Here is a 19,707-nt window from a genome sequence, read left to right as displayed (position 1 = left end):
CTGCAAGATGCTCTTGCTGCTGTCCCGTCTTGCCCATTGTCAGTGTGGTTGCTGTCAAACTTTGTGCCGTATCTTGGTTGCATAGCATGATGCTCCTGGGGCTGCATCACACCCAGCTATGCAGACTTGATCTCTGAATCCCTATATATGTACATATGCAGCAGTCATATGCATAGTGTTTCTTTTAAACTTTCAGCCAAGGTAGTCAAAGCATCTTGAAAACAGGATCAGCTCTTCACAGGGTAGGGAAACTGAGGCACAGAGAGGAAACAACTTGTTTATGTTGCAATGTGAGGTCAGTATCCGGACTGTTGGGAACAAAACCCCCAAGAGCTGCCATCAAAGTCTGAGACCTGCATTTTAACCCCATCTGAAAGCAGATATCCCAGTTAGGCGCTGGGAGTCTGGTTGTCATTTGCTGTAAGGAGCAGCAGAGCAAATGAGATTCAGGCCTTGGAATTTTGACAAAATTGTCACCAAAATAAGAAACACTTAAAACTGAGTATAATAAAAACTCATCATTTAGCAGAATCAGATGTTCAAAGAATTATCTTTGGAGGCCTTCTTAGACTGCTTTGGTAAGGAGCAAAAAGAACCAAGGCAGAGATTTCCTTCTGGTTTGCGTTCTTTTGCTATGTCCCAAGTACATTAAATTGAACAAAAACATGTGACAAGATTCAAGTTTGTTGCTCAATGTCAGCTCTAACTGAAGCAGGCAGGCAAGCTGCTACATGATATGGTGTCTGGATGAAGTCTTTGTCTTAATTACTGACAGCTATTGATATACCAGTCTTCCTGAACAATACAGTGAAATTTTCCATCTTGGTAGGAATACTGCTGTTCCCCCAGAATGCTTGAAATTGCTGCAATCAAAGGGTATTAATAATGAGAATTAATGATCAAATCCGAGATGCAAAGCTGCTTCCACCAGGAAGGGAGTAGAGGGGCACCACAGCAGCACTGTTCTAAGCTGGGGCACATCTTCCTCTTGTCTGCTGTCTGAAAATACTTTTTGGCTCAGAAAACAGCCTCGGGGCTGATGAAGAGTCTGAGCAGGGCAATAGTTTGTGGTGTCAAAAGCTCTGAGACAGGGGTTCAACTCTGTAACCTCTTGCTGTTTGTAGAGGAAGGTGGGCGTTGGATGAGCTGGGGCTCCTTGCGAGGGCAGTGGTGCCACAACCACGTGCCGCTCCTGGTGAGCTGTTCGGTGCTTTCTTATCTCCTTGTGTACAGCAGGAAAAGGGAAGCAGTAGGAGGAAGTGATTTCTCACGCGGCTTTGTATTTGCTTCTAATTAAACGTTTCTGGTCAAGCTCTGTTTTCCCACTTTTCACTACTGGCCCGGGATGGTCCCTCTGAATCACACCGGCGCTGTTCTCACAGCTGACCACACACATGCACGCCTAGTCTGGGGGGAAGCTGGAGTGACTTCCACAGGGAGATAGCAAGTAATATGCAGCAGTTAATGGAGTAAGCCTCGTGTTACAGTGAGCTGAAGCAAGCAAGAGAACTGATTACTTTCAAGCAAATAAAATCACCAAGACTAGAGAATTCATTCTCCAGTTTTATATTTTCCTTCTGGCAGCAGCTTGCATTGTCTAGACAGGAAGATGTGTGCAATCAACTTTAAAGATGCAGCTTTATACCTCCCAGGGGACAAAAAACTAAATTCCTGACAGACAAAGCTCTTTTGGGATGAATGGGAACCAAATTACTCTCTTCGTCTCTCTAAGGAAATCAGCCTCTGTATTACACAGGTTCTTAGAGGCTTTTCTGAAACCTGTCAATTGAAGAGGCAAAGGCAGAAGCTTGCAGTGCCAGTGGAAGCTGAGGTGCTATGGCTGGTGAGATGTGTTACCACGTGCTCATGCTGTTTGCAGAATGAGGTCAGCAATGCCTGCAGCAAGACAGAGCACAGGGGGACAGAGACTTCTGGTTTCTCACTGCACTTTGGCTGCCCATCCCCTGTGCGGAAAAATCATTGCACCTTTCTGCCCTTGCTTCCCCATGTAAGAATAAGGAGTTATCTCCTGTGAAGCCTCCTTTCTCTTGCCAATAATATAATTCTGTATAAAATATTATTTAAATTCAACTAAACGTGTCCAAGATTCAAAGATCTAAATTCTGCAGGTTTTACTAAATTCCCTCTGTATATACATATGTTGTATCTGTAGGTGACTACCTATAGAATCTTTAAGGAATTAACCTCTCTTTCTGCCTGTGCTGTCAATTAATCAGTTGGTTATAACTAAGCAGTGTTGCAGGCTTCACTTGTGCAAAGGGATTTGCTTTTTGTGCAGCCCTGTGTTTTTAAACCTCCTAGCCAGAGGCAGTGCCAGCTGTGTGGATGCAAGGTTTGGTTCATCTGAACGCTGAGGTAGGGAATGATTTAGATGTGAATTTTAAACTCTGGCTTTAAGTGCTTGTGCATTTTGAGCTGGGGTCTTAGTTTGTAAGAACTCGGTTTTGAAATAGCACAGGGTTAAAAAAAAGTGTTGTTTCATATGCCTCATGTGTGGTCTCGATGGCTGCGATTGCTGGTACTGTCACAGGAGTTGTGTTCAGGTGGGTAACTGGGCTGCCAGTACACAGGAGCTAAATTTTTTGCATGCAGAATTACACACGTGCCATTCCTGCAAATGGCACTTCAATAGCCCCCTCTCCCAGATTTGCCTGGTATTGATCCACAGGTGGAGTGCAGAATGAATGAATTTTATTTATGCAGAGGAGAGCCAATGATTTTAATCATGCCACACATTTCCATTTTGTTTAGAAACCAAATTGTAGCAGCAAACCAAACAAGAAAAGTCTTGTTTTCTGAATGATGTTATTTGTTTATCTGCCAAAGTGCTTTGCATTTCCTCAGGTCACAGACCAGCCCATGTCTGGCTATGGTAATATTGTAAGAGTTATGCAAAAGCAAAGTTTAAGAAAAATCTTTCAACTGAAAGAAATAGGATCTTAAAATCCCAAAATAGAGTATGGAAAGGTACACATCATGTCTGGCTTCTCTTTCCCCTTGTGGCAAATGTGACTCAAAGGAGTTGGGTTTTTTCCAGCTCGATCTGTGTACAGTTTGGGGGAGTTTTATTGTGAATAGGTCACCTTATAATACACAAAAATATTTCCTCCCAGAGTTCTGTATTCATAAATCTCTCTCGATTCTCACTCTCTAGAAACTGAAATCTGGATGATTTTGTTTTCTTCATGGAAAGAAGAGTGAAAAAGAGTGAAGGAACACCTTGGCGTGGGGCTGGTCCCCTGTTCTTCTCTGTGCTGCATCTCCTGCTGCAGCTCCCCTCAGGCAGCTGCAGGGCAAGCTGCTGTCCCCCTTCTGTCAGATGAGCAGAAGAGTAGGACTGAAAACCTGAGACTTTTAGAGCATTGTGGTTGTTGCTAAAGAAGGAAAGAAAAAGAATTTCAAAGTAGTTATTTAAAAAATGTTTTCAGTCTTCACTTCTCTGTAGGATTCTTTAAGGGCCACTTTTACTTCTTTGCTCTACCAAAGAACAGATTGGCGTTATGGTTAAATACTAAAGCAGCTGCCTAGCATAGTGGAGGTGTTTATTGAGAGTACCATAGTTCTTTTTTTGAGGAGGGGCATAGATCTGAAACTACCTTTAATGTGTTCTTTCATTCTAGCTCATGATGATTTTTTTCTATATAAAAATACATCACAAAACGCTAACTAATTTCTGTCCCTGCACAGTAGGGTTAGCATCACTGTAACACTGATAAATAGAGAGGTTGCATGACATGACTGAAGCTATGTAGTAAATTGGTTGCAGAGCTGGGTGTAAAACTGATTTTAAAGTTCCTGGAGCATTTCTGTGGGTTGTCCATCTTTGTCTTTTGTTCCTAAACATCCTGATGAGTTCTTAGCAAGTGAAAGGTAGATGGAAATGTTTATGGTAAATGATCATCTATAATATCCTTTAAAACTTAATCAGTTAGCTCAAGATAAGGACACACCCTTTTATTATGGGGATGCTTGTCACTTTCATGTATATTTTTCTCTTTGTATTTCATTTTATAAAGCTATTTTGATTTGACAGTGAAGTCATCCCAAAGAATTGCCATAATGCCATAAATTACCAAATAATTATATTACTTTCTTCCACTGATCAAACAATTTATTTCAAATCTGGTCCTCTGGAGGACCAGAAATCCTTTTACTACGTGTTTTATACCCCTTTGTCCAGCAGATGAAACAAACATTGCCATATGAACATGCAATCAATTCTCTTCATTAAGTATGTATACATTTATACAGACACACACTCACGCACATATGTATTATTAGAAGACCATGAGTATTTTTGCCTTGGGAACTCATTCTATACGTGAGCAAACACCACTCAAAATTACTTTTAAAGGTGGCCAGTATTAAAAACTGTGTATGTAGCCAGTTCTGTTACAGCTGCTACTGACTGTGCTCACTGGGGGCAAATTTTCCTTTGTAATTTATTATCTGTTTTCCTCCATTCCAGTCTCTCACCTAGAACTCTGGGATTTTGCTCTGCCAGGAGGGAGGGTAGAGTGAAAGCTGCTTTGCTGTCATTGTAGTAACTGCTCCAACCCAAAGGATGCTCTTGTCATCTTAGCTGGATCCACAAAGAATTACTCTGTCAGGCGTGACAATAAACATGCTCAGTACTTAAAAAATGCTCTTCTCTCCTCCCTCTCCCCATGTAAAGACAAAATGGCTTTTGCTCATACAATGGCTTTTTATTGAAGGCCAGGAAATCTTGGATTTTGAAAGTACCATGCTTAGGATGAGTTTCAGTATGGCTCCCAGAGGACCTGGGCTTAATGTGCCTCCATGGAAAAATAGGGGATGATTCTTGCATTCATGCCTATTCCAAGTAGATCTATCATTTTGACCTCTGTTGCCTTTAATCTTCCATACACTCTATCCATTTTTAAATCTCCCCATGGCTGCCATTGTATACATCACATTCTTGGCAGTGCTGCTTCTCCAGTACCAACCCTTATGCTTGCAGCCCGGCTCCGCTCCTCCAGCTAGCTCCCAGAGCCAACTGGCATGTCTGCACAAAGCCTTGTACCCTGTTTTCCCTCCTCACCATCTCCTGAAGCTCTGTGCGAGTGAGTTATCGTAGGTGCCTGAGCTGCGGCCGGGCTGGATTCTGTAATTCTTTCTTGCACAACTCTCACTTAAGGCCTGTTGACTTCAATAGGGCTATTCATGTAAGCGGAGGCTACAAATTCAGGCCCTTGGGTTGTAAGGTCTCTGGGGCATAGGCCCTGTCTTTGTATGCCTTGCAAATATGTGCTAGATGAGTAATGATAGCTCAGAAGAGTGAGTGTCGCTTTACATTTGCCATACTGGAGGAAGGTTGCCAGGATTGCACTGATGCTGCTTGTGGTCCCCTTCCAGGGGGGAATTAATCCTTCTGTGCAAAGATACCTCCTGCTGACTGGTGAAAAGAAAAAAAAAACTGATTTAGCCATGAATACCATTAGCTTAATCTTCTTTTCTCTGATCTTCCAGTACTATTTGTTTTGTATGGCTTCATCAAGGTTTTGTATGTGGACAGAATAATTGAAAACAAATTTAGCATGTCTCAGACCATAAAGTTCCCTTTCAGCTAGATCACTAGCTGTGCGGTAGATAAATGTCTGGTTTTCATTTTTGGTTATGTGAGAATGGTTTGATTTGTAATTTTGAATGTTAATATAGAAGAGGAAATTTCCTCGTCTCCTGGCCTATGGAGGCATTCTGGCTTTCTTGCTTCTCTTGCAGCAAATGCTGTTTATAAAAAGGTTATTTAGTACAGAAGAGTATGTTTATGTCCTTGAACCCTAGAGGCCCCACTCTCTAAGGTCAACTAAGACCTCCTTGTGCTGTACAGTCACAGCAAAAATGCCATCTCTACCTATACAGATGGTATTTTAATGCAGTGCAAGAGGATGGCTGAGGGTGAGCCAACTGGAGGAAGGGTGAGTTTCTCAGAGCAGTGAATCAAGACCAGTCCATCTAAGTGATTTCAGGAGAACAAGAACATACTTTCTGTTAATACCTCTTAAGAATTCTGCAGACAGGGAGATTTGTAGGGTGGAGATGTAGGTACTAAAAGGGAGCATCCTTCCTGGGCAAAGAGGCTGATGAGCAGAAAATGCAATGCTGTGAGTGTTGGAGAAGTTGATGCTGGTGTTTGGGGTTGGATTTAGGAAGTTTTGGAATAGGTGTTGATAACTGGGTAGAAAATGAGACATCAGAGGGCAAAGAGAAGAGTAGAACTTTGAAGATGAAGGCAGGCAGCTTATGTCTGGTATGAGGGGGATGGGAAGCGGGAGAGATGGGAAGCTTGGTGATGTGAGCGAAGTGGGAGGTTGGAAGCACAATCCTTCTGGCTGGGTTTGAAATGGATGTGAGCTGGGGCAAGGCTGCGAATGCCAAAGCCAGAGAAAGGGATGTGGCAGGGATCATTAATTTCTGAAATGTTTATACATGGTTTAAATTTCAGTCCTCAAAATCATAGGCACATTCACTAGATACTTCCTGTTTAAGGGGGAAAAGAATGTCATTTGTTTTAACTGCAGTTGAAGTAGGAATCAAAAGCTGAGCTGAGGCAAAGAAATTTTACTGAATGTTAGGCTGGACAGAAAGTAGGGTTTGCAAGTAGAGTGTCACATAGGGACTGATTTAAAGCCCCCTGTGTCAATAGGCATCTTCCATTAGCTTTGACAAGGTCTGGAGAGCGTGCATATGAGAGTACTATGTGTATAAATGCAAGTCAGAGACTTCTGCCCTTACTGTGTTTCCTGCTGACAGGAAGCAGGAATCACTGCCCAAGGCTGCAGGTGGAGGGAGTCAACATGGCTTTGCAGTTTTATCCACCCCACAGAGAAAAATCCTTTGAACCTCATTTAGGAATCAGTCACTGCAAATTACGCAAGTGTACTCAAAAATGTGTCTTTTGAGGGGATTTATCAGTCTGTTTTGGAGACAACAAATTTCTGGTAATCAAGAGCTTGTCTGGTATTTTTTTTGTCTTGATATATTTAGTATAATAACTATTAATTGCATGTTTTCCATTATCTCGCTTCCCTATGTATTGTGGACTCCAACAAATACTTTTAAGAGGATGTTTGTCTCTGAGAGTAGGAGAGTCTGTACTACAGATAGCTTTATGTTTTTCTCCATATCTGTATATGTGTCTGTAGATAATTTGGTTTCCTGACATGAAGGCATTGCAAGCCCTGTGTGTGATAATAGATTATTTAATGTCTTGCCAGCTTCACGGTTACATGGAGAGCAAACCCTTGGGCCTTCAGATCTTCATTGGGACAGCGGATGAACGGATACTTAAACCTCACGCTTTCTATCAAGTCCATCGCATAACGGGAAAAACCGTCACCACCACCAGCTATGAAAAAATCATTGGCAACACCAAAGTTTTAGAGATCCCATTGGAACCCAAAAACAACATGAAAGCAACGTAAGCACATTGCTTTTTATTAACAAGGTTGAGGAGGATTAAATTGTCATTTGAAGTTCCTTCTCCTTGGAAGGAGTCACTTAAATGAATAATGATGCCTGCTCTGGACGTACTCCCCTTTCCAAAGCATTGGAATGATATACGAGTGTAAGATCCTTTTTAAGAGCACATAAGCAGCAGTTACAAGCACCTAGGTAAAAGCTGCTTACAGAGTTACCAGTCATCAGCTGACGATGCAGGTATTTTTTACTCTTAACACCAATTGACTGTATTGCAATCATGTGTCATCTTCAATGTTAGAATGGGGCACCAAGGAAAACAAGATTCTGATCTAAAGTCCTTTTGCTGCAGGGACACAATGAGTAGCAAGGAGCAGTAGGCAGTGGAGGAAAGGTGTGCAATTCATTTTGGATTTGAAGGAATAGAAAATATCTCTTCTGAACTCAGCCAAGTTGCTCTGGCCATGAAATTGCAGTCTCCCATTGTAATAGGTTAACAGAAAAGCAAGTACAGGCACATCTTTTCTGTATTACTCCCTCCAGTTTTATGGAGGCAGAGGGATGAGGCGGGCACCAGACTGAAACTTCAGGCTTGAACGTGTGCCAGGCAGCAAGAGAATGATTGCTCTGCAGAGGGAAGAGCTGTATCTCCATCCTTCAGAGGATACTGACAAAATTAGCAGAGCAGCTGTGTTTTTAAGCCCCCTGTTCCATCACAAAATGCACATTCTTTCTTTATACACAACCTTTTTTTGGTCAGAAAATATACCTCATTCCTAACAAGTAACCCCGGAGTAATAAACCCTTGCACACATACAATGGTGAGGAACAATGTGGGTGTAGGAAACAGCTTGGGGTTTATGCCTCCCAAAATGTGATTTTAATTCATATCAAAAGAAGAAGAATGGTCTGTCTTTAAAATTGATATCAAAATGGTTTGTCAGTGCCTGTTTAATAGCAGTGCTCACTGCATCCTCTGAGGAGTGTTGCTGAGCTGAAGAGCTTAGGTTCTCTAAATATTAATTGCCACATTCTCTTAACATAGGCAAGTGTGTTTGCTGGGTTACACTGGACTCTTAAGAAGTTAACCTGCACTTACACCAACTTTAAGTTGCAGTGCTGGTTCAAGCAATCCTAATCTCTTTATTGCTGCTCAGCCCCATTCTGCTTTCTACACCCTCCCTTTCTGCAGGGACTTGGTGAATGGGAGCAGAGAACCATTTTCTGCTCTGCCAGGCTATTGCTTTGCTGGGAACCACATTCCTGGGCTCTGGAGGATGACACAGTGACCTGGGCCAGGGCAGGAGAGGCCAGCTCTAGTGGTAGCACCTACTTTGTCCCAGAGAAGGGGAGAGCAGTCTAGTTGCTGCTTTGGAGTTGAATTCAGTGCTTGCATTACAAACTGAGGGAAGATGTGCCTGGGTGGTACATACAATTAGCTGCTTCAACTGCTGTGATTCCCATGGAGCTGAACTAATTTGCCCACGTGCAGGCAATAGCTGCTGTGCAGTCTCTAGACACTGAGCTGTTTGGAGAGCTGGTGGTGGAGGCTTTCATGCTCTCTAGCTCACAGAGGGCTGCAGCACAGGCTCAGCTTATTGCCTGCCCCAGTGTGCACTTCTGGTTCTGGTTCACTCTCCCTGTCCCAGCATGCTGGGATGAGCTTTGCCATGTTTTCCCTTCTGCTTAGCACAGAGGGGAAACAAGACTTGGGGGTTTAATGTTTGGAGAGTGGCTTCTGCTGTCACCAGGGTAAAGGCCACCCCTAGCCCTCAGCTGGGACATGCTTGGGACCCACTGAGCCACCAGGCCCAGATCCCTTGGGGATGGTCCAGCAGCATCCCTCACTCACTGTATGTCTGGGATTTCTTCCCCTGGAATTGCTGAAATGGCAATATCTAGATCCTAAGTTGAGCAGTATTTGGAGCTGCTCTTAACCCAGGGATCAAAGCAAACCAGCTTAATCCTCTTGACTGTCACCTATTTCCAAACTGTTTGAGAGCAGCAGTGTTAAGCTAAACAGCATGTGTGTTTGGCAGCATTGACTGCGCAGGGATTTTGAAGCTGAGGAATGCAGACATTGAGCTGCGCAAGGGAGAGACAGACATTGGCAGGAAGAACACCCGCGTCCGGCTTGTCTTCCGTGTGCACATCCCTGAGTCCAATGGCAGGATCATCTCTCTGCAAGCAGCATCAAACCCCATCGAGTGCTGTAAGTATCTCCTGAGATTTGATCCTTCTCTGTCTTTGTAACAACGAATGTCATGTCCCTCTGCTTCATGCTGATGCAGTGGAAAAAAACCAATGTCCTCAGATAGACTCAAAGTGCTCTGTTTTTCCTGCACACTGGGTCTGTGCCACCATTTGAGTGACCTGCAGCTCCTACCTATGTGCACTCACTTTCCTGAAACAAGCTTTGGTGGCAGGTGGCTCTTCATGATGCTTATAATTTGTGAGGACGACAAGGGACTTTGGGGCTTTGCAGAGTTTGTGTTGCTGGCTAGCAGGTCTTCTCTGGGAGCAGGGAGCCAGTGTGACTATGCATACAGGGGCATATCTGCATTCCCTTTGTTTGTGTATGAGCATGCAAGCTGTCTGCCTTCCTGGGAGGGGATTCACTTTGAGTGGAGGCACAGCCAGAACTTGTTATCTGCAAGCTGGCAGGTGGTTGAGGGCTTTGAATTCAAACCTGGGCCAGATCCCAGCACTGTGGCCAGTCCTGCCTGCTGAAGGCGTGACCTTTGATGTGAGCTGTGGCAGGAATGCAACTGAAATGGAGAAACAAGTTTGATGTAGAGGCTCAAGAGCATCCTGGTTATTGTTTTGTGTAGATGTCGGTGCTAAGGGGTGTACAGCTCAGGAGACTGCAGCTGAAGCAGGGAAAGCCTGGGTTGTTCTGGTATTCCCCTGAGGGATAAAAGAAACCCTGAGGTTTGATTTGAGGAGCAAATCCTATCAGTGTGTAAGGTGAGAAACCTGCACCTCCCACTCATTTCAATGTACAGGATCCTGAGAAAGAGGCCTCTGATAAGGTGCCACCTGTGTCGCAGTCATTTCTGGAAGGGCTCTACCCGCCTTGCTGGTTCATGTGCATCCTGTGATGCTTTTTGTTGGTAAATGGCAAATTTTCAGCGGTTTGGGGATTTCACAAATACACAATGAACAGTTTTCCTCTACCTTTGCTAAATGACTCACCCCTTTAGCAGAACCTGTCTTGCTGTAAGTCATGTGAAGAAAGTCATTGAAGAGTTTCTCATGTGTGAATTCTATTTATTGAGATGCAGCTTTACCTAAATAACTGCTTAGAATAAGAGGGGAGCCAATTTTGGATGGGAAATTGAGAGAAATTGTGGTTAGTGAGTTACTGATGGCAGCTTTTTAAAAATCAGTATAAATGAATAAAACAAGGCAAGGCTAAGGAGAGGATGGTGGATATGTATGATCTTTTGGCAGTGTTTGAGAAGATACTATCTGACCATTTTAGCAGCTGAGTGAAGTCTCTGGGCACTATGATGGGGAAAGGAGTGGGAGTAGCCACCACCTTTCTCCATAGGAAACAGTTACGATTCTGTATGGGACCAGATGGCTTAAACAATAGCAGCCTCCACCCCAAACGTGTCCCTGCTGAAACAAAGGCCCATTTGCTAAAGGAAACAGTAAGCTGCAGCTTCTGTGGATGGGAAGGCAATTGTGGCAAAGGATCACCTGGTCTCTCCCTCAGTTTCTTTTCTGAGTGGAAACAGCCCATTCCTGCCTGAAATGGGGAGCTACTTGGGTGGGGAAACTCAAGGTGTAACTCAGACATACAGGAAAGTGGCACAAGCCCAGAGCAGAGGGTGGATGGTCCCTGGCTCATGCAGGGACTCCTGCAGATCACACCCCAAATATGAGTTAGCCAGGCATTTCTAAGACCCTTCCACAACTGCGCTTGCTATTTACGCCCTTCACCAAAGATTATTCAAGCAGAAATCTGGTCATGGTTTACAGAATAAGATCACATTTTTCTGAACTGTATGTGCACACCTCATTTGCTGTGCAATGACTGCTATTTGCGGTGGCTTGGTTAAGATGTCCAGGTGTTTATTCTGAGATGCGTTTGCTTTGATGAGTCTCAGGGGCATAAAGAAGAGCCAAGTGTGGAGATACCAGGATAAGTGGCTTGGTTTTCTGTTTTTTGTAATTAAAATATGAAAATGTTGGTTGCACAGAGGACAGCAAAGCTCCCACAACAAAAAAGTGTTTGTTCCCCAAGTTAAAAAAAAAACAGTTTTATTTGTATGGTACCGGATATAGTGGCAGTTTGGAGAGATAAGTTAAGGACTGTTCATTTCTGAGCTCATGGAAGCAGAGTATAAAGTGATCTGGAGTAATAAGCTGCTTCCATTTAGTGTGTATGTTGCATATTTAGCCACATTTTTGCATTTCAGTATGACTTCCTGATCTCAGCCCGGTTCTGGGAAGTTGGTTAAAAACATCAGTTGGTTCAGCCAGCATTAGTAATGCAGGCTAAGTCACCCTAGAGATGATAATCTCAGTTTCTTCCAGACAGTCCGCACATGTGGCGGAGCTCAGACTCAGGTAAATTCACGTGCTCTGCCAAGAAGGGGCTTTCTCCTTGTGTCCCACTTCCCACCTTTGTGTGCTGCTGGGATTCTCTTTTTTTGCCTTTGTTTGCTTTTCCTTTTGGCCACGTGGGAATCCCTTATCCTCAGGGACTGTCCCGTAAAATCTCTCCTGTCTGGTAGTTGTTAATAATATCCCTCTGGGAAAGCCCTAGTAAGTAGCAGATTTAAGATAACTGGCCATTTCCCTACCAGTGGGGCTCCCCTGAGAGCACTGTTGCTACCAACAGAATATCTGAATGCTCTCCTCAGCAGAAGCTGATCCTGGCTAAAAACTCCCACTGGTGTCAGCAGATCATTAGCTGCAATGAAGCAAGAACTGTGAAGTATCTGCTTTTCACAGGGCGATTTGGTTCCACCTCATCTGTGTCACATTCAGCACTTGACAGGTTTTAGGAGGGGATTTCACAGGTTCAAAGCATCATCCGGAGCCAGTTCCTCCCCAGGCAGCTGTGTGGGAGGACCAAGGAGGTGATATGTTATTAAACCATCAGTTATGCCTTAAAACGGACCTCATATCCAGACAAGCCTGCACATTCAGCAGCTCGCAGCTTTTTTCTCCTGTTGCCTGTTGATTTGTTCTAAAGCCACTGAGGAGGCAAAGGCATTTGAAAGCCCTCTGATAATTGTAGCAACAGGTCGTCTATTAGTTAGGGACAAAAAGCCACCCTCTGGCAGATGTGGTGCTGGAAAGGTGAGAAGAATCCCTTCTCCTGGGTGTTGCTCCATGCTGAAACGGCAGCAAGCCCTATAGGCACTGTGTGAGATGTCCCTGGGATCCAGAGCTGATGGGTCTGTGCAGCAGCGTGTTGCTCCTCTGCACACCTTGGTGCTATAGTCACAGTGCAGTCGTGCGGGGCTGGGCTTTAGGCATAAGCCAGGTTGTGTTAGATGAGCTCTTGCTGGGCCAGGCAGGGCTATCACAGAGCTGCTATCACAGAAGGTATTGAAATCACATGTGTTCAAATACCTTCAAATGCAGCCCTAATAACAATCAGCCACTTGGCAAATCGCACAAGGAGGGGTTTGCTGTTTGCAGACCTGATCATTGCTTTCGAACCATTAAGGAAATTTCTGTAACTATTAATTTGCTCTGATTTACACTATGACCTGAAATGCATTTCTCAGTGAGTGAGTCTCTGGAGTTTCTGTTTCTCCAGAGGAGGAGAGTGTTTCTACTCCTCAGCTGAAGAACCCATGTAGCACAGAAGGAGCAGTGTTGAAGGGAGTTTAGAGTAGCCACATGAGCACCAGGAAGGTAGCTTGGTTTACTCCATGCTGTCAGCAACCAAAAACGGCTTTATGTGAGTGTCTGTGAGATGTGGGTTTAAGGCTTAGGAGTTGTCATCCACACTCTGTGATGGCTTTTATTCTAATGTGTCCTGGTTAACTCTTCCCTTGTTTTGTGTAAGCTATGTTTGCTGATACCAGGCTGTGCTCATAAATCCCGTAAAATGCAAACAGTTGCACTTGGCACGAGAGATGGAGTCTAAAATCTTGTTCTTATAATAGAATCCCAAGGTGTTAAAAAAACAAAACAAACCAACCTCATTGCTAAAGAACTGTGTGTCCATCTAAGGAATTTAAATAGTTTCTATTATTGACCATATTTTGTTCCACTAAATTGGGTCAAATATCTTATTTCCCTTTAATCAATTTCCCTGGAAGTTTCCTTTATTTTTCTCTCCTTCTAGTAGGTTTTCCCATAATATTAGACAATCTGACTCTATGATATGTGAAACATTAATAACTACAGAGGAAAAAGCTAGTCATGTAGAAGAATGTTGTCTTGGCAAACCAGCGAGTGCTTTTCCTTGGCTGGGAGCTGTGCTGGTTGGAATACAATGGCAGGCGAGAAGGAGCCCTAGTTTATTGAGACAAATAGAAACGAATGGTCTCTTTGCACTTGCGAGAGACCCATTTGCAAGTTTAATCATAACCACGATTATTATGTGAGTAGAATGGTTTCCAGCTGAATTAAAGGAATTTCTTTTGCCTCCTTCATTTCAACTGCCAGGCAGTCACACAGTTTGCCCTAAATACAGCTGACCCAAAACCCGGTGCTTTTCCTAAAGTGAAAATATCCTCTCTTACAGCACAGAATTTGAAAGCTAATTCCGACAACATGTGCCACTTTTAATGTGCACCCAAAATATTTCAGTCTGGAAGGTCTGAGTCAGACAGAAGGAAAATGCCTGCCCTTTTTGCAGGCTGCAAGCCTTGCTATGAGGATGAGCTCCTGTTTACTTCTTGTCTTTGCAGTACCACACTTGGTAAAAGCAAGCACCCCAGCGTAATACGCAGAGCATGGATTTCTGAGCATAACTGAAGCTCATCAGATCTCCTCTGCAAGGGATTAAGGGGAAATGCTGTGCGTACCCGCAGAGATGATTGACAGAGAAGTGAACCGAGGCCATGGTTTTCCTGTCATTAATCACACGCTGGTTTGGTGAGCTGGCTGCAGTTCATAGAAAGTATCATAGTTATCTGACACTGCTGCCATCAATGGTTGTCACTCCTCCTTTGCAAGGACATCCTAAATTCTGTGCAGAGAGAGAGATGGAGAAAAGCCCTCTGTTTTTTGTGCTTTTTTTTCTTGGATGGCTCTACACAAACTGCTGAATAAGTCTTGCTGGCAACAAATTGGAAACTGTTGTCATTCATCCTGGGTTCTTCTTTTCATAGCGTTTAGGTTTTCAAGGTTCCCCATCTAATCACAAGGGTTGGAAATTTGCTTTATTTAGTTGATTCTCACTTAAGCATTCCACTGCCCCGTATGCCAACCAGGAGGTAAATCATCCCATCCCTCTGATTAGAAGATTCCTGCCCTCAAGGGTGCATTACCAATGTCTGTCTGCCTGCTGGAGATGTCTTCTGTCCTCGGTTCTCCCCTGGCTCTCTTACTGCAGCTCCCCAGCCTTTGCCTCTCCTCCCACAGGAGAGCTCAGGGTGCTTCTGCATGTGATGAATAGGATCAGAGTCTCTCAGGGCATTAATGTGTTGGATAAGCATTGGGCACAGGAGTTCTTCTCCTATCCATCCTACCCCAGGCAGGCAGGTTGTGGTAATGAAACATGGTGTGACAGGAGGAATGAAATATTTACTTTGGCTCATCCAGGTTTGCACTGAGGTGGAAGAATTAATCCCACTACAAATTACACCTCTGCTATTGCTTTTAGGGGGGAGATGGTGTTAGCTCTATCTGCTCTTCCCAGATCCAACAGAAATCAGTGGCTGGAGCCAAGAGCCTTTGGGGGTTTGGAAAGACAAGTCAGGAGTGATGAGTCACGGCTTGAGGGCTTCCAGCAAGCTGGGATGAGCTGGGGCTGCCCTGGGCAGTGTAAGGGCAGGGGGGGTCCAAAGAGGGACCTGGGCATGTGGCCTGGGGAGACCGCTGCACTGGGGTGCAACCTATCTTTTAGGTAGCCACGTTTTTGGGTTTACTTGGCTTGTGATGGCAGTTTGAGGTAATAAGAGGTGATGCTAGCTTTGATCCCACTGAGCTGCAGGTGAGCCTCAGTCCTCCTTGTGATCGCCCAGGGTAAGTTCTCTCCTGAACTCTGGTCAGCTATGGGGATAACAGGTAAGCTCTGGATTCAGTGTTGCAGCTGTCAGAAAGACTGCGTGGAGCATATTTCATTCTAGCAGCTATTCTTTGGCTTCTCTTTACACAGAGGTTTGCATGGAGGCTTTAAGCTGCTCTGCACAAGGTGGCACTGAGATAGTGCACTGATAGATGGAGGCTGTAGAGTATCTCTGCTCTGGAAGTGTTGGTCAGACAGTGCAGAGTTCACAAGCCTGTTCCTCCCGAGAGGAAGATCACGTTAGTGTTTTTGCTTTGCCTGCATTACCTGATCCATCGTTCTTATTGCACATGTGGGGAGAGATTGCCGAGATGGTTCGTCTCTGGAGGCTGTTAAGAGACATTTAGCTTCAGCTAAGACTCCTCATAAAACGAGTCAGCTTTTGGGCAAGACAAGGCAGTGCCTGGAAGCCCTCCAAGCCGGTAGAAAGAAACACACTGCTCAGGCAGGGCTAGAACTGCTCGTCCCAGGAGACGTGTGCAGGAGGAGCGCTGACGAGGAGAGCTGGGCAGCACGGGGGGAAAGGGGCTCTCAGGTGGAGCTGCAATTACCTAAGGAGTACGTTAGGGAATACAACTGAGGTTGTCACTTGGAACCTGGTAGCAGCAATGGATAACACTGTCCTGGGGCAGATGTGGAGCTGCAACAGACTTATCCAGGTAATCAATTGTTTCAAGACATCCCTTCTTTTCCCTAGAAGTCAAACAGTCTCTGCTGAAAAAAGGAGCAGTTATGGATGCTGCAGGCAGGTGGGAAGCAAGAAACACCTTCACCCTGCTGTAGCACGCTACAGTCAGCCTATAGGTTTGTGTGTCCCATGTGAAGAGTTCAGCCTGCTGACTCAGAAGTTTAGGCCATCTTAACTTTTCCCCCACGTGCTGGCATAGGGAAAGGGGACAGAGGCTTAACCTTTGGGTTAAGGTGAGCCTGGGTGGGCTGTGGGCAGTGGCTGGGTGATGTGAGCAGGGGCAACAGGGCAAGGGGCTGCTTCCATCTCGGGTTGAGGGTCGCTGGAGGTGGGCAGTGCTCTGAGACAGCAGCTCCCTTTCTTCTCTTGTGTCGCTGCATGCATTGTATTTCTTGGCACCATGTATCCATGACATCTTGATTTGCAGACAGTCAAATAAAATAGAAGAATAATGTCCCCTGTTAATAGGCCGACACACTGCTTCAGGCCAAGTGTGAGTATTTCTATAGCATTTGCTTTGCTGCCTTATGTCAGTAACTGTTGCCATTGAAAGTAAACACCCCAACTGGTTAAATCAACAGGGTTTTGTTTATTCAATGCTCATAAACTCCAGTAGCTATAGGTCACTTTATGAAGTGCCAACCCCTGGGGGAAGAGAAGGAGTAGTGTGAAATTACTGCATGCAGTCCACCCATCATGAGTCTTAGAGGAAGGGGATTTATTGGCAATTAATATTTCTTGCAGAAGGCAAAGAAGTAATCCTATTGAGGCAACTCTGTGTTGAACCTTGAGCCTTTTTACTGGTAGAAATAGGGTGAAACCTTCTTATAGGCCTGGGTAAATAAAAAAAGATCTTGGAAAATGAAAAGTGGGTTTTTGTTTTTGAGGAAAGGGTTTGCAAACTGCCTAGTGGGAGAAGATTGCATGTAAAATGGGCGAAGAAAACCTGGTGCTCAGTAGGTACCTGAGTTCTCCCATCTTTCCCTTTAGCATGATACCTGCATTGAGAAACTCAGCTGAAGCACTTCCAGATGGTATTATTCTGCAGCACATGTAAAGCACACGTGGGTTTTTGACATCCACAAGCATAACCAAATTTGTGTCAGGGCAGAAGCAGTTTTGGAGATGCCCATAGCCTGCTTGTGCTGTAGCCGAGCTGCTGGCCATGGGGCTGTAGAAGTCTGGATCCGCACCAGGGAACCCACAGAACGCTTCTGCCCATCGCAGGCTTCCAGGCAGCGCTGCTGAGGCTGCCCCAGCTTGGCTGAGGGGCACAGAAGGGTATTTGGCATTTCCTAAGAGCTGGGATGCACGTTCCCAGTGAACCGGCTGTCCTCCTGGCTCCCTGGTAGGTCGCAGCGTACACAAACACTGTGCTCTATGGAAGTTGGACAGAGGCTTGGTCTTCAGCAGTCATTTCCAACTTGCCGAGATCCAAAAGTAATTAAGATGAGTCAGACGGTTATTTCCAGGCTAAAATTTGTCCTTCCTCATCCTGAAGAAGCCTTGAGAACCACTGATCTGTGGGATGTCAGCATAAAGCTCTCTATTAAGACACTGAAATCTGAAGGAGACATAAATTAACCTGGAATTTTGATGATTTGGGATGCTTTGGAAGTGAAATTTGGGGACTGAGTAGGAATAAACAGTGTCCGGGGCAAAGCTTAAATACATTTTCTCTTGACTGTTGTAGACATGGTTTTGATTATTGTTATTTACTCTTAAACTTTTGAGGTTACAAATCTCTCTTTGTGATAAATCCAATTACGAACTCATCAAAAATTTGAGGATTTAGGGAAAGGAATTAATCAGAGTCCATGTGAAAGAAATTAGCAGCTTCTGTGAAAATAATCTGAATATATATTCTTAATTGTCAGTATCTTAGCCCAGCTGCTGTTATGTATTTGAAGGAAACAATGAGTCATAAGGTTGTCTTAAATAGATTTTTAAAACTGCCTCTCAAATGTCACAAGAAAGTTACAAATATCCAATTATCGATATTTTTAACAAGAGCAATATTTCCATATCACGGCTGGCAGAAGGAGTTCACCTGAGCTTGTCCGTGCTAGAAGAGTTGCTCCCCACTTCTACAGACACCTGTCTGACAGCTTTAATGCTTGTGTTTTCCTACCATATACGCTAGCATTTTCTTCATATGGTGAGAGAATTTGTACAGCTCTCACTGTGGCCAAGACCTGCTGGGTTTTTGGCCTTCTGAAGGTTGCACAGCAGTAAACCAGTGCTGGGCCCAGGTCACAGAAAGCACAGCCTTGTCTGTGTGCAAGTGGAGAGCTAACACATAGGATAACGTTTAATTCTTTTTGGCTCAGCAGCCAACGGTGTTCAGCAAAGGGAAGACACAAGGGCTCAGAGTCTCTCTTGGGAGCAGGCTCTTTGTCAGAGAAAGTTAAAATGCAGCCAAGGCAGCTGTTAAATCGATGAGCGGCATCCTCCAGAGGCTTTTCCAGTTGGGGTGGATGAATCTGGAGGAGTTTGAGTGCAGGTCATGAACTCACAGCTCACCAGACCCAAACTGCTGCCCACCTGGTCTCGTCACAGGGAAGCTTGTGATATCTTCCAGCTGTCTGCATTGCAGGGAGCAATTCTCCCATCTTCACTTTCATCTTCTCCTGCGCCTTCTTAGCAAACAGTTGGAAATGGGCTTGCAGGGATGGTGAAACAGGACTCTGCTTCTCTGACCATGCAGATGGCTGTTTTGATGGGATGAGATGGTGCTATCCTGGCTGGGGAAATAGAGAATAACTTGGTGAAATCACACTTCAAGTTTGTGGCCAAGAACAGTAAAGACCCCAGACAGCCTTGATCACATACATGCCTATCTGGCTTCCACCCTACCTTTTCTTTCGTTGCCTTTTATAATGATACTCAGTCTGCAGCACAGGCCCTGCTCCCCAGATGTTCAGGCCTCTGCATAACATGCTTGAAAAGCCCTGGCTGCAGCAGTCCTGATGTGACCCCTTCTGCTTGCAAATACAGCTTTGTGATTGCCCCTCTTGTGTGCACAAGGCTCAATGCCTGCACATGGAGACTGATTTTGTTGGCAAACATGCTGTTCCAGGCCGCGGGTAGTCCCTGCTCTGTAGGAGGCAGTGGACTTTTGTAGAAAAGGTTTATTTTTACTTTTTTTCTGAAGGAATTCAGTGTTATTCAGTGGAATCCTCTCTGCAGGTGGAATTTTTGGGCTCCAGGGCTGCAGTGTGCCTGCACTTGAAAATTTGGCCATTTATTTGGAAACAGACATGGGCAAGTTCCAGCTCATTCATCCAAGCTGTCCTTTCTCAAGGACAAGGAGTAAGGCCAGCACAGCTGAAACGCTGCAGCCAGGTCCTGA

The 19,707-nt window shown here is 44.7% G+C and overlaps 1 protein-coding gene across 3 annotated transcripts in view; it reads left to right on the top strand.

Annotated features, from left to right (window-relative positions):
* The window catches only part of NFATC2 (nuclear factor of activated T cells 2), a 90,713-nt gene that overhangs the window by 19,226 nt on the left and 51,780 nt on the right, over positions 1 to 19,707 (top strand). For all 3 annotated transcript variants that reach the window (XM_062613947.1, XM_062613948.1, XM_062613946.1), the window contains exons 4-5: positions 7,260 to 7,462; positions 9,501 to 9,673. In XM_062613947.1, the coding sequence (XP_062469931.1) occupies positions 7,260 to 7,462; positions 9,501 to 9,673 (376 nt within the window). The remainder of the gene's footprint in view (positions 1 to 7,259; positions 7,463 to 9,500; positions 9,674 to 19,707) is intronic.

This window comes from Pezoporus occidentalis, unplaced genomic scaffold, assembly GCF_034315485.1.
Source record: "Pezoporus occidentalis ecotype Australia unplaced genomic scaffold, CSIRO_AGI_Poc_V1 ctg171, whole genome shotgun sequence".
NCBI classification, from domain to species: Eukaryota; Metazoa; Chordata; class Aves; order Psittaciformes; family Psittacidae; genus Pezoporus; species Pezoporus occidentalis.
Note: the sequence above shows the minus strand (reverse complement) of the source record. Positions and strands in the feature narration are given on the sequence as shown.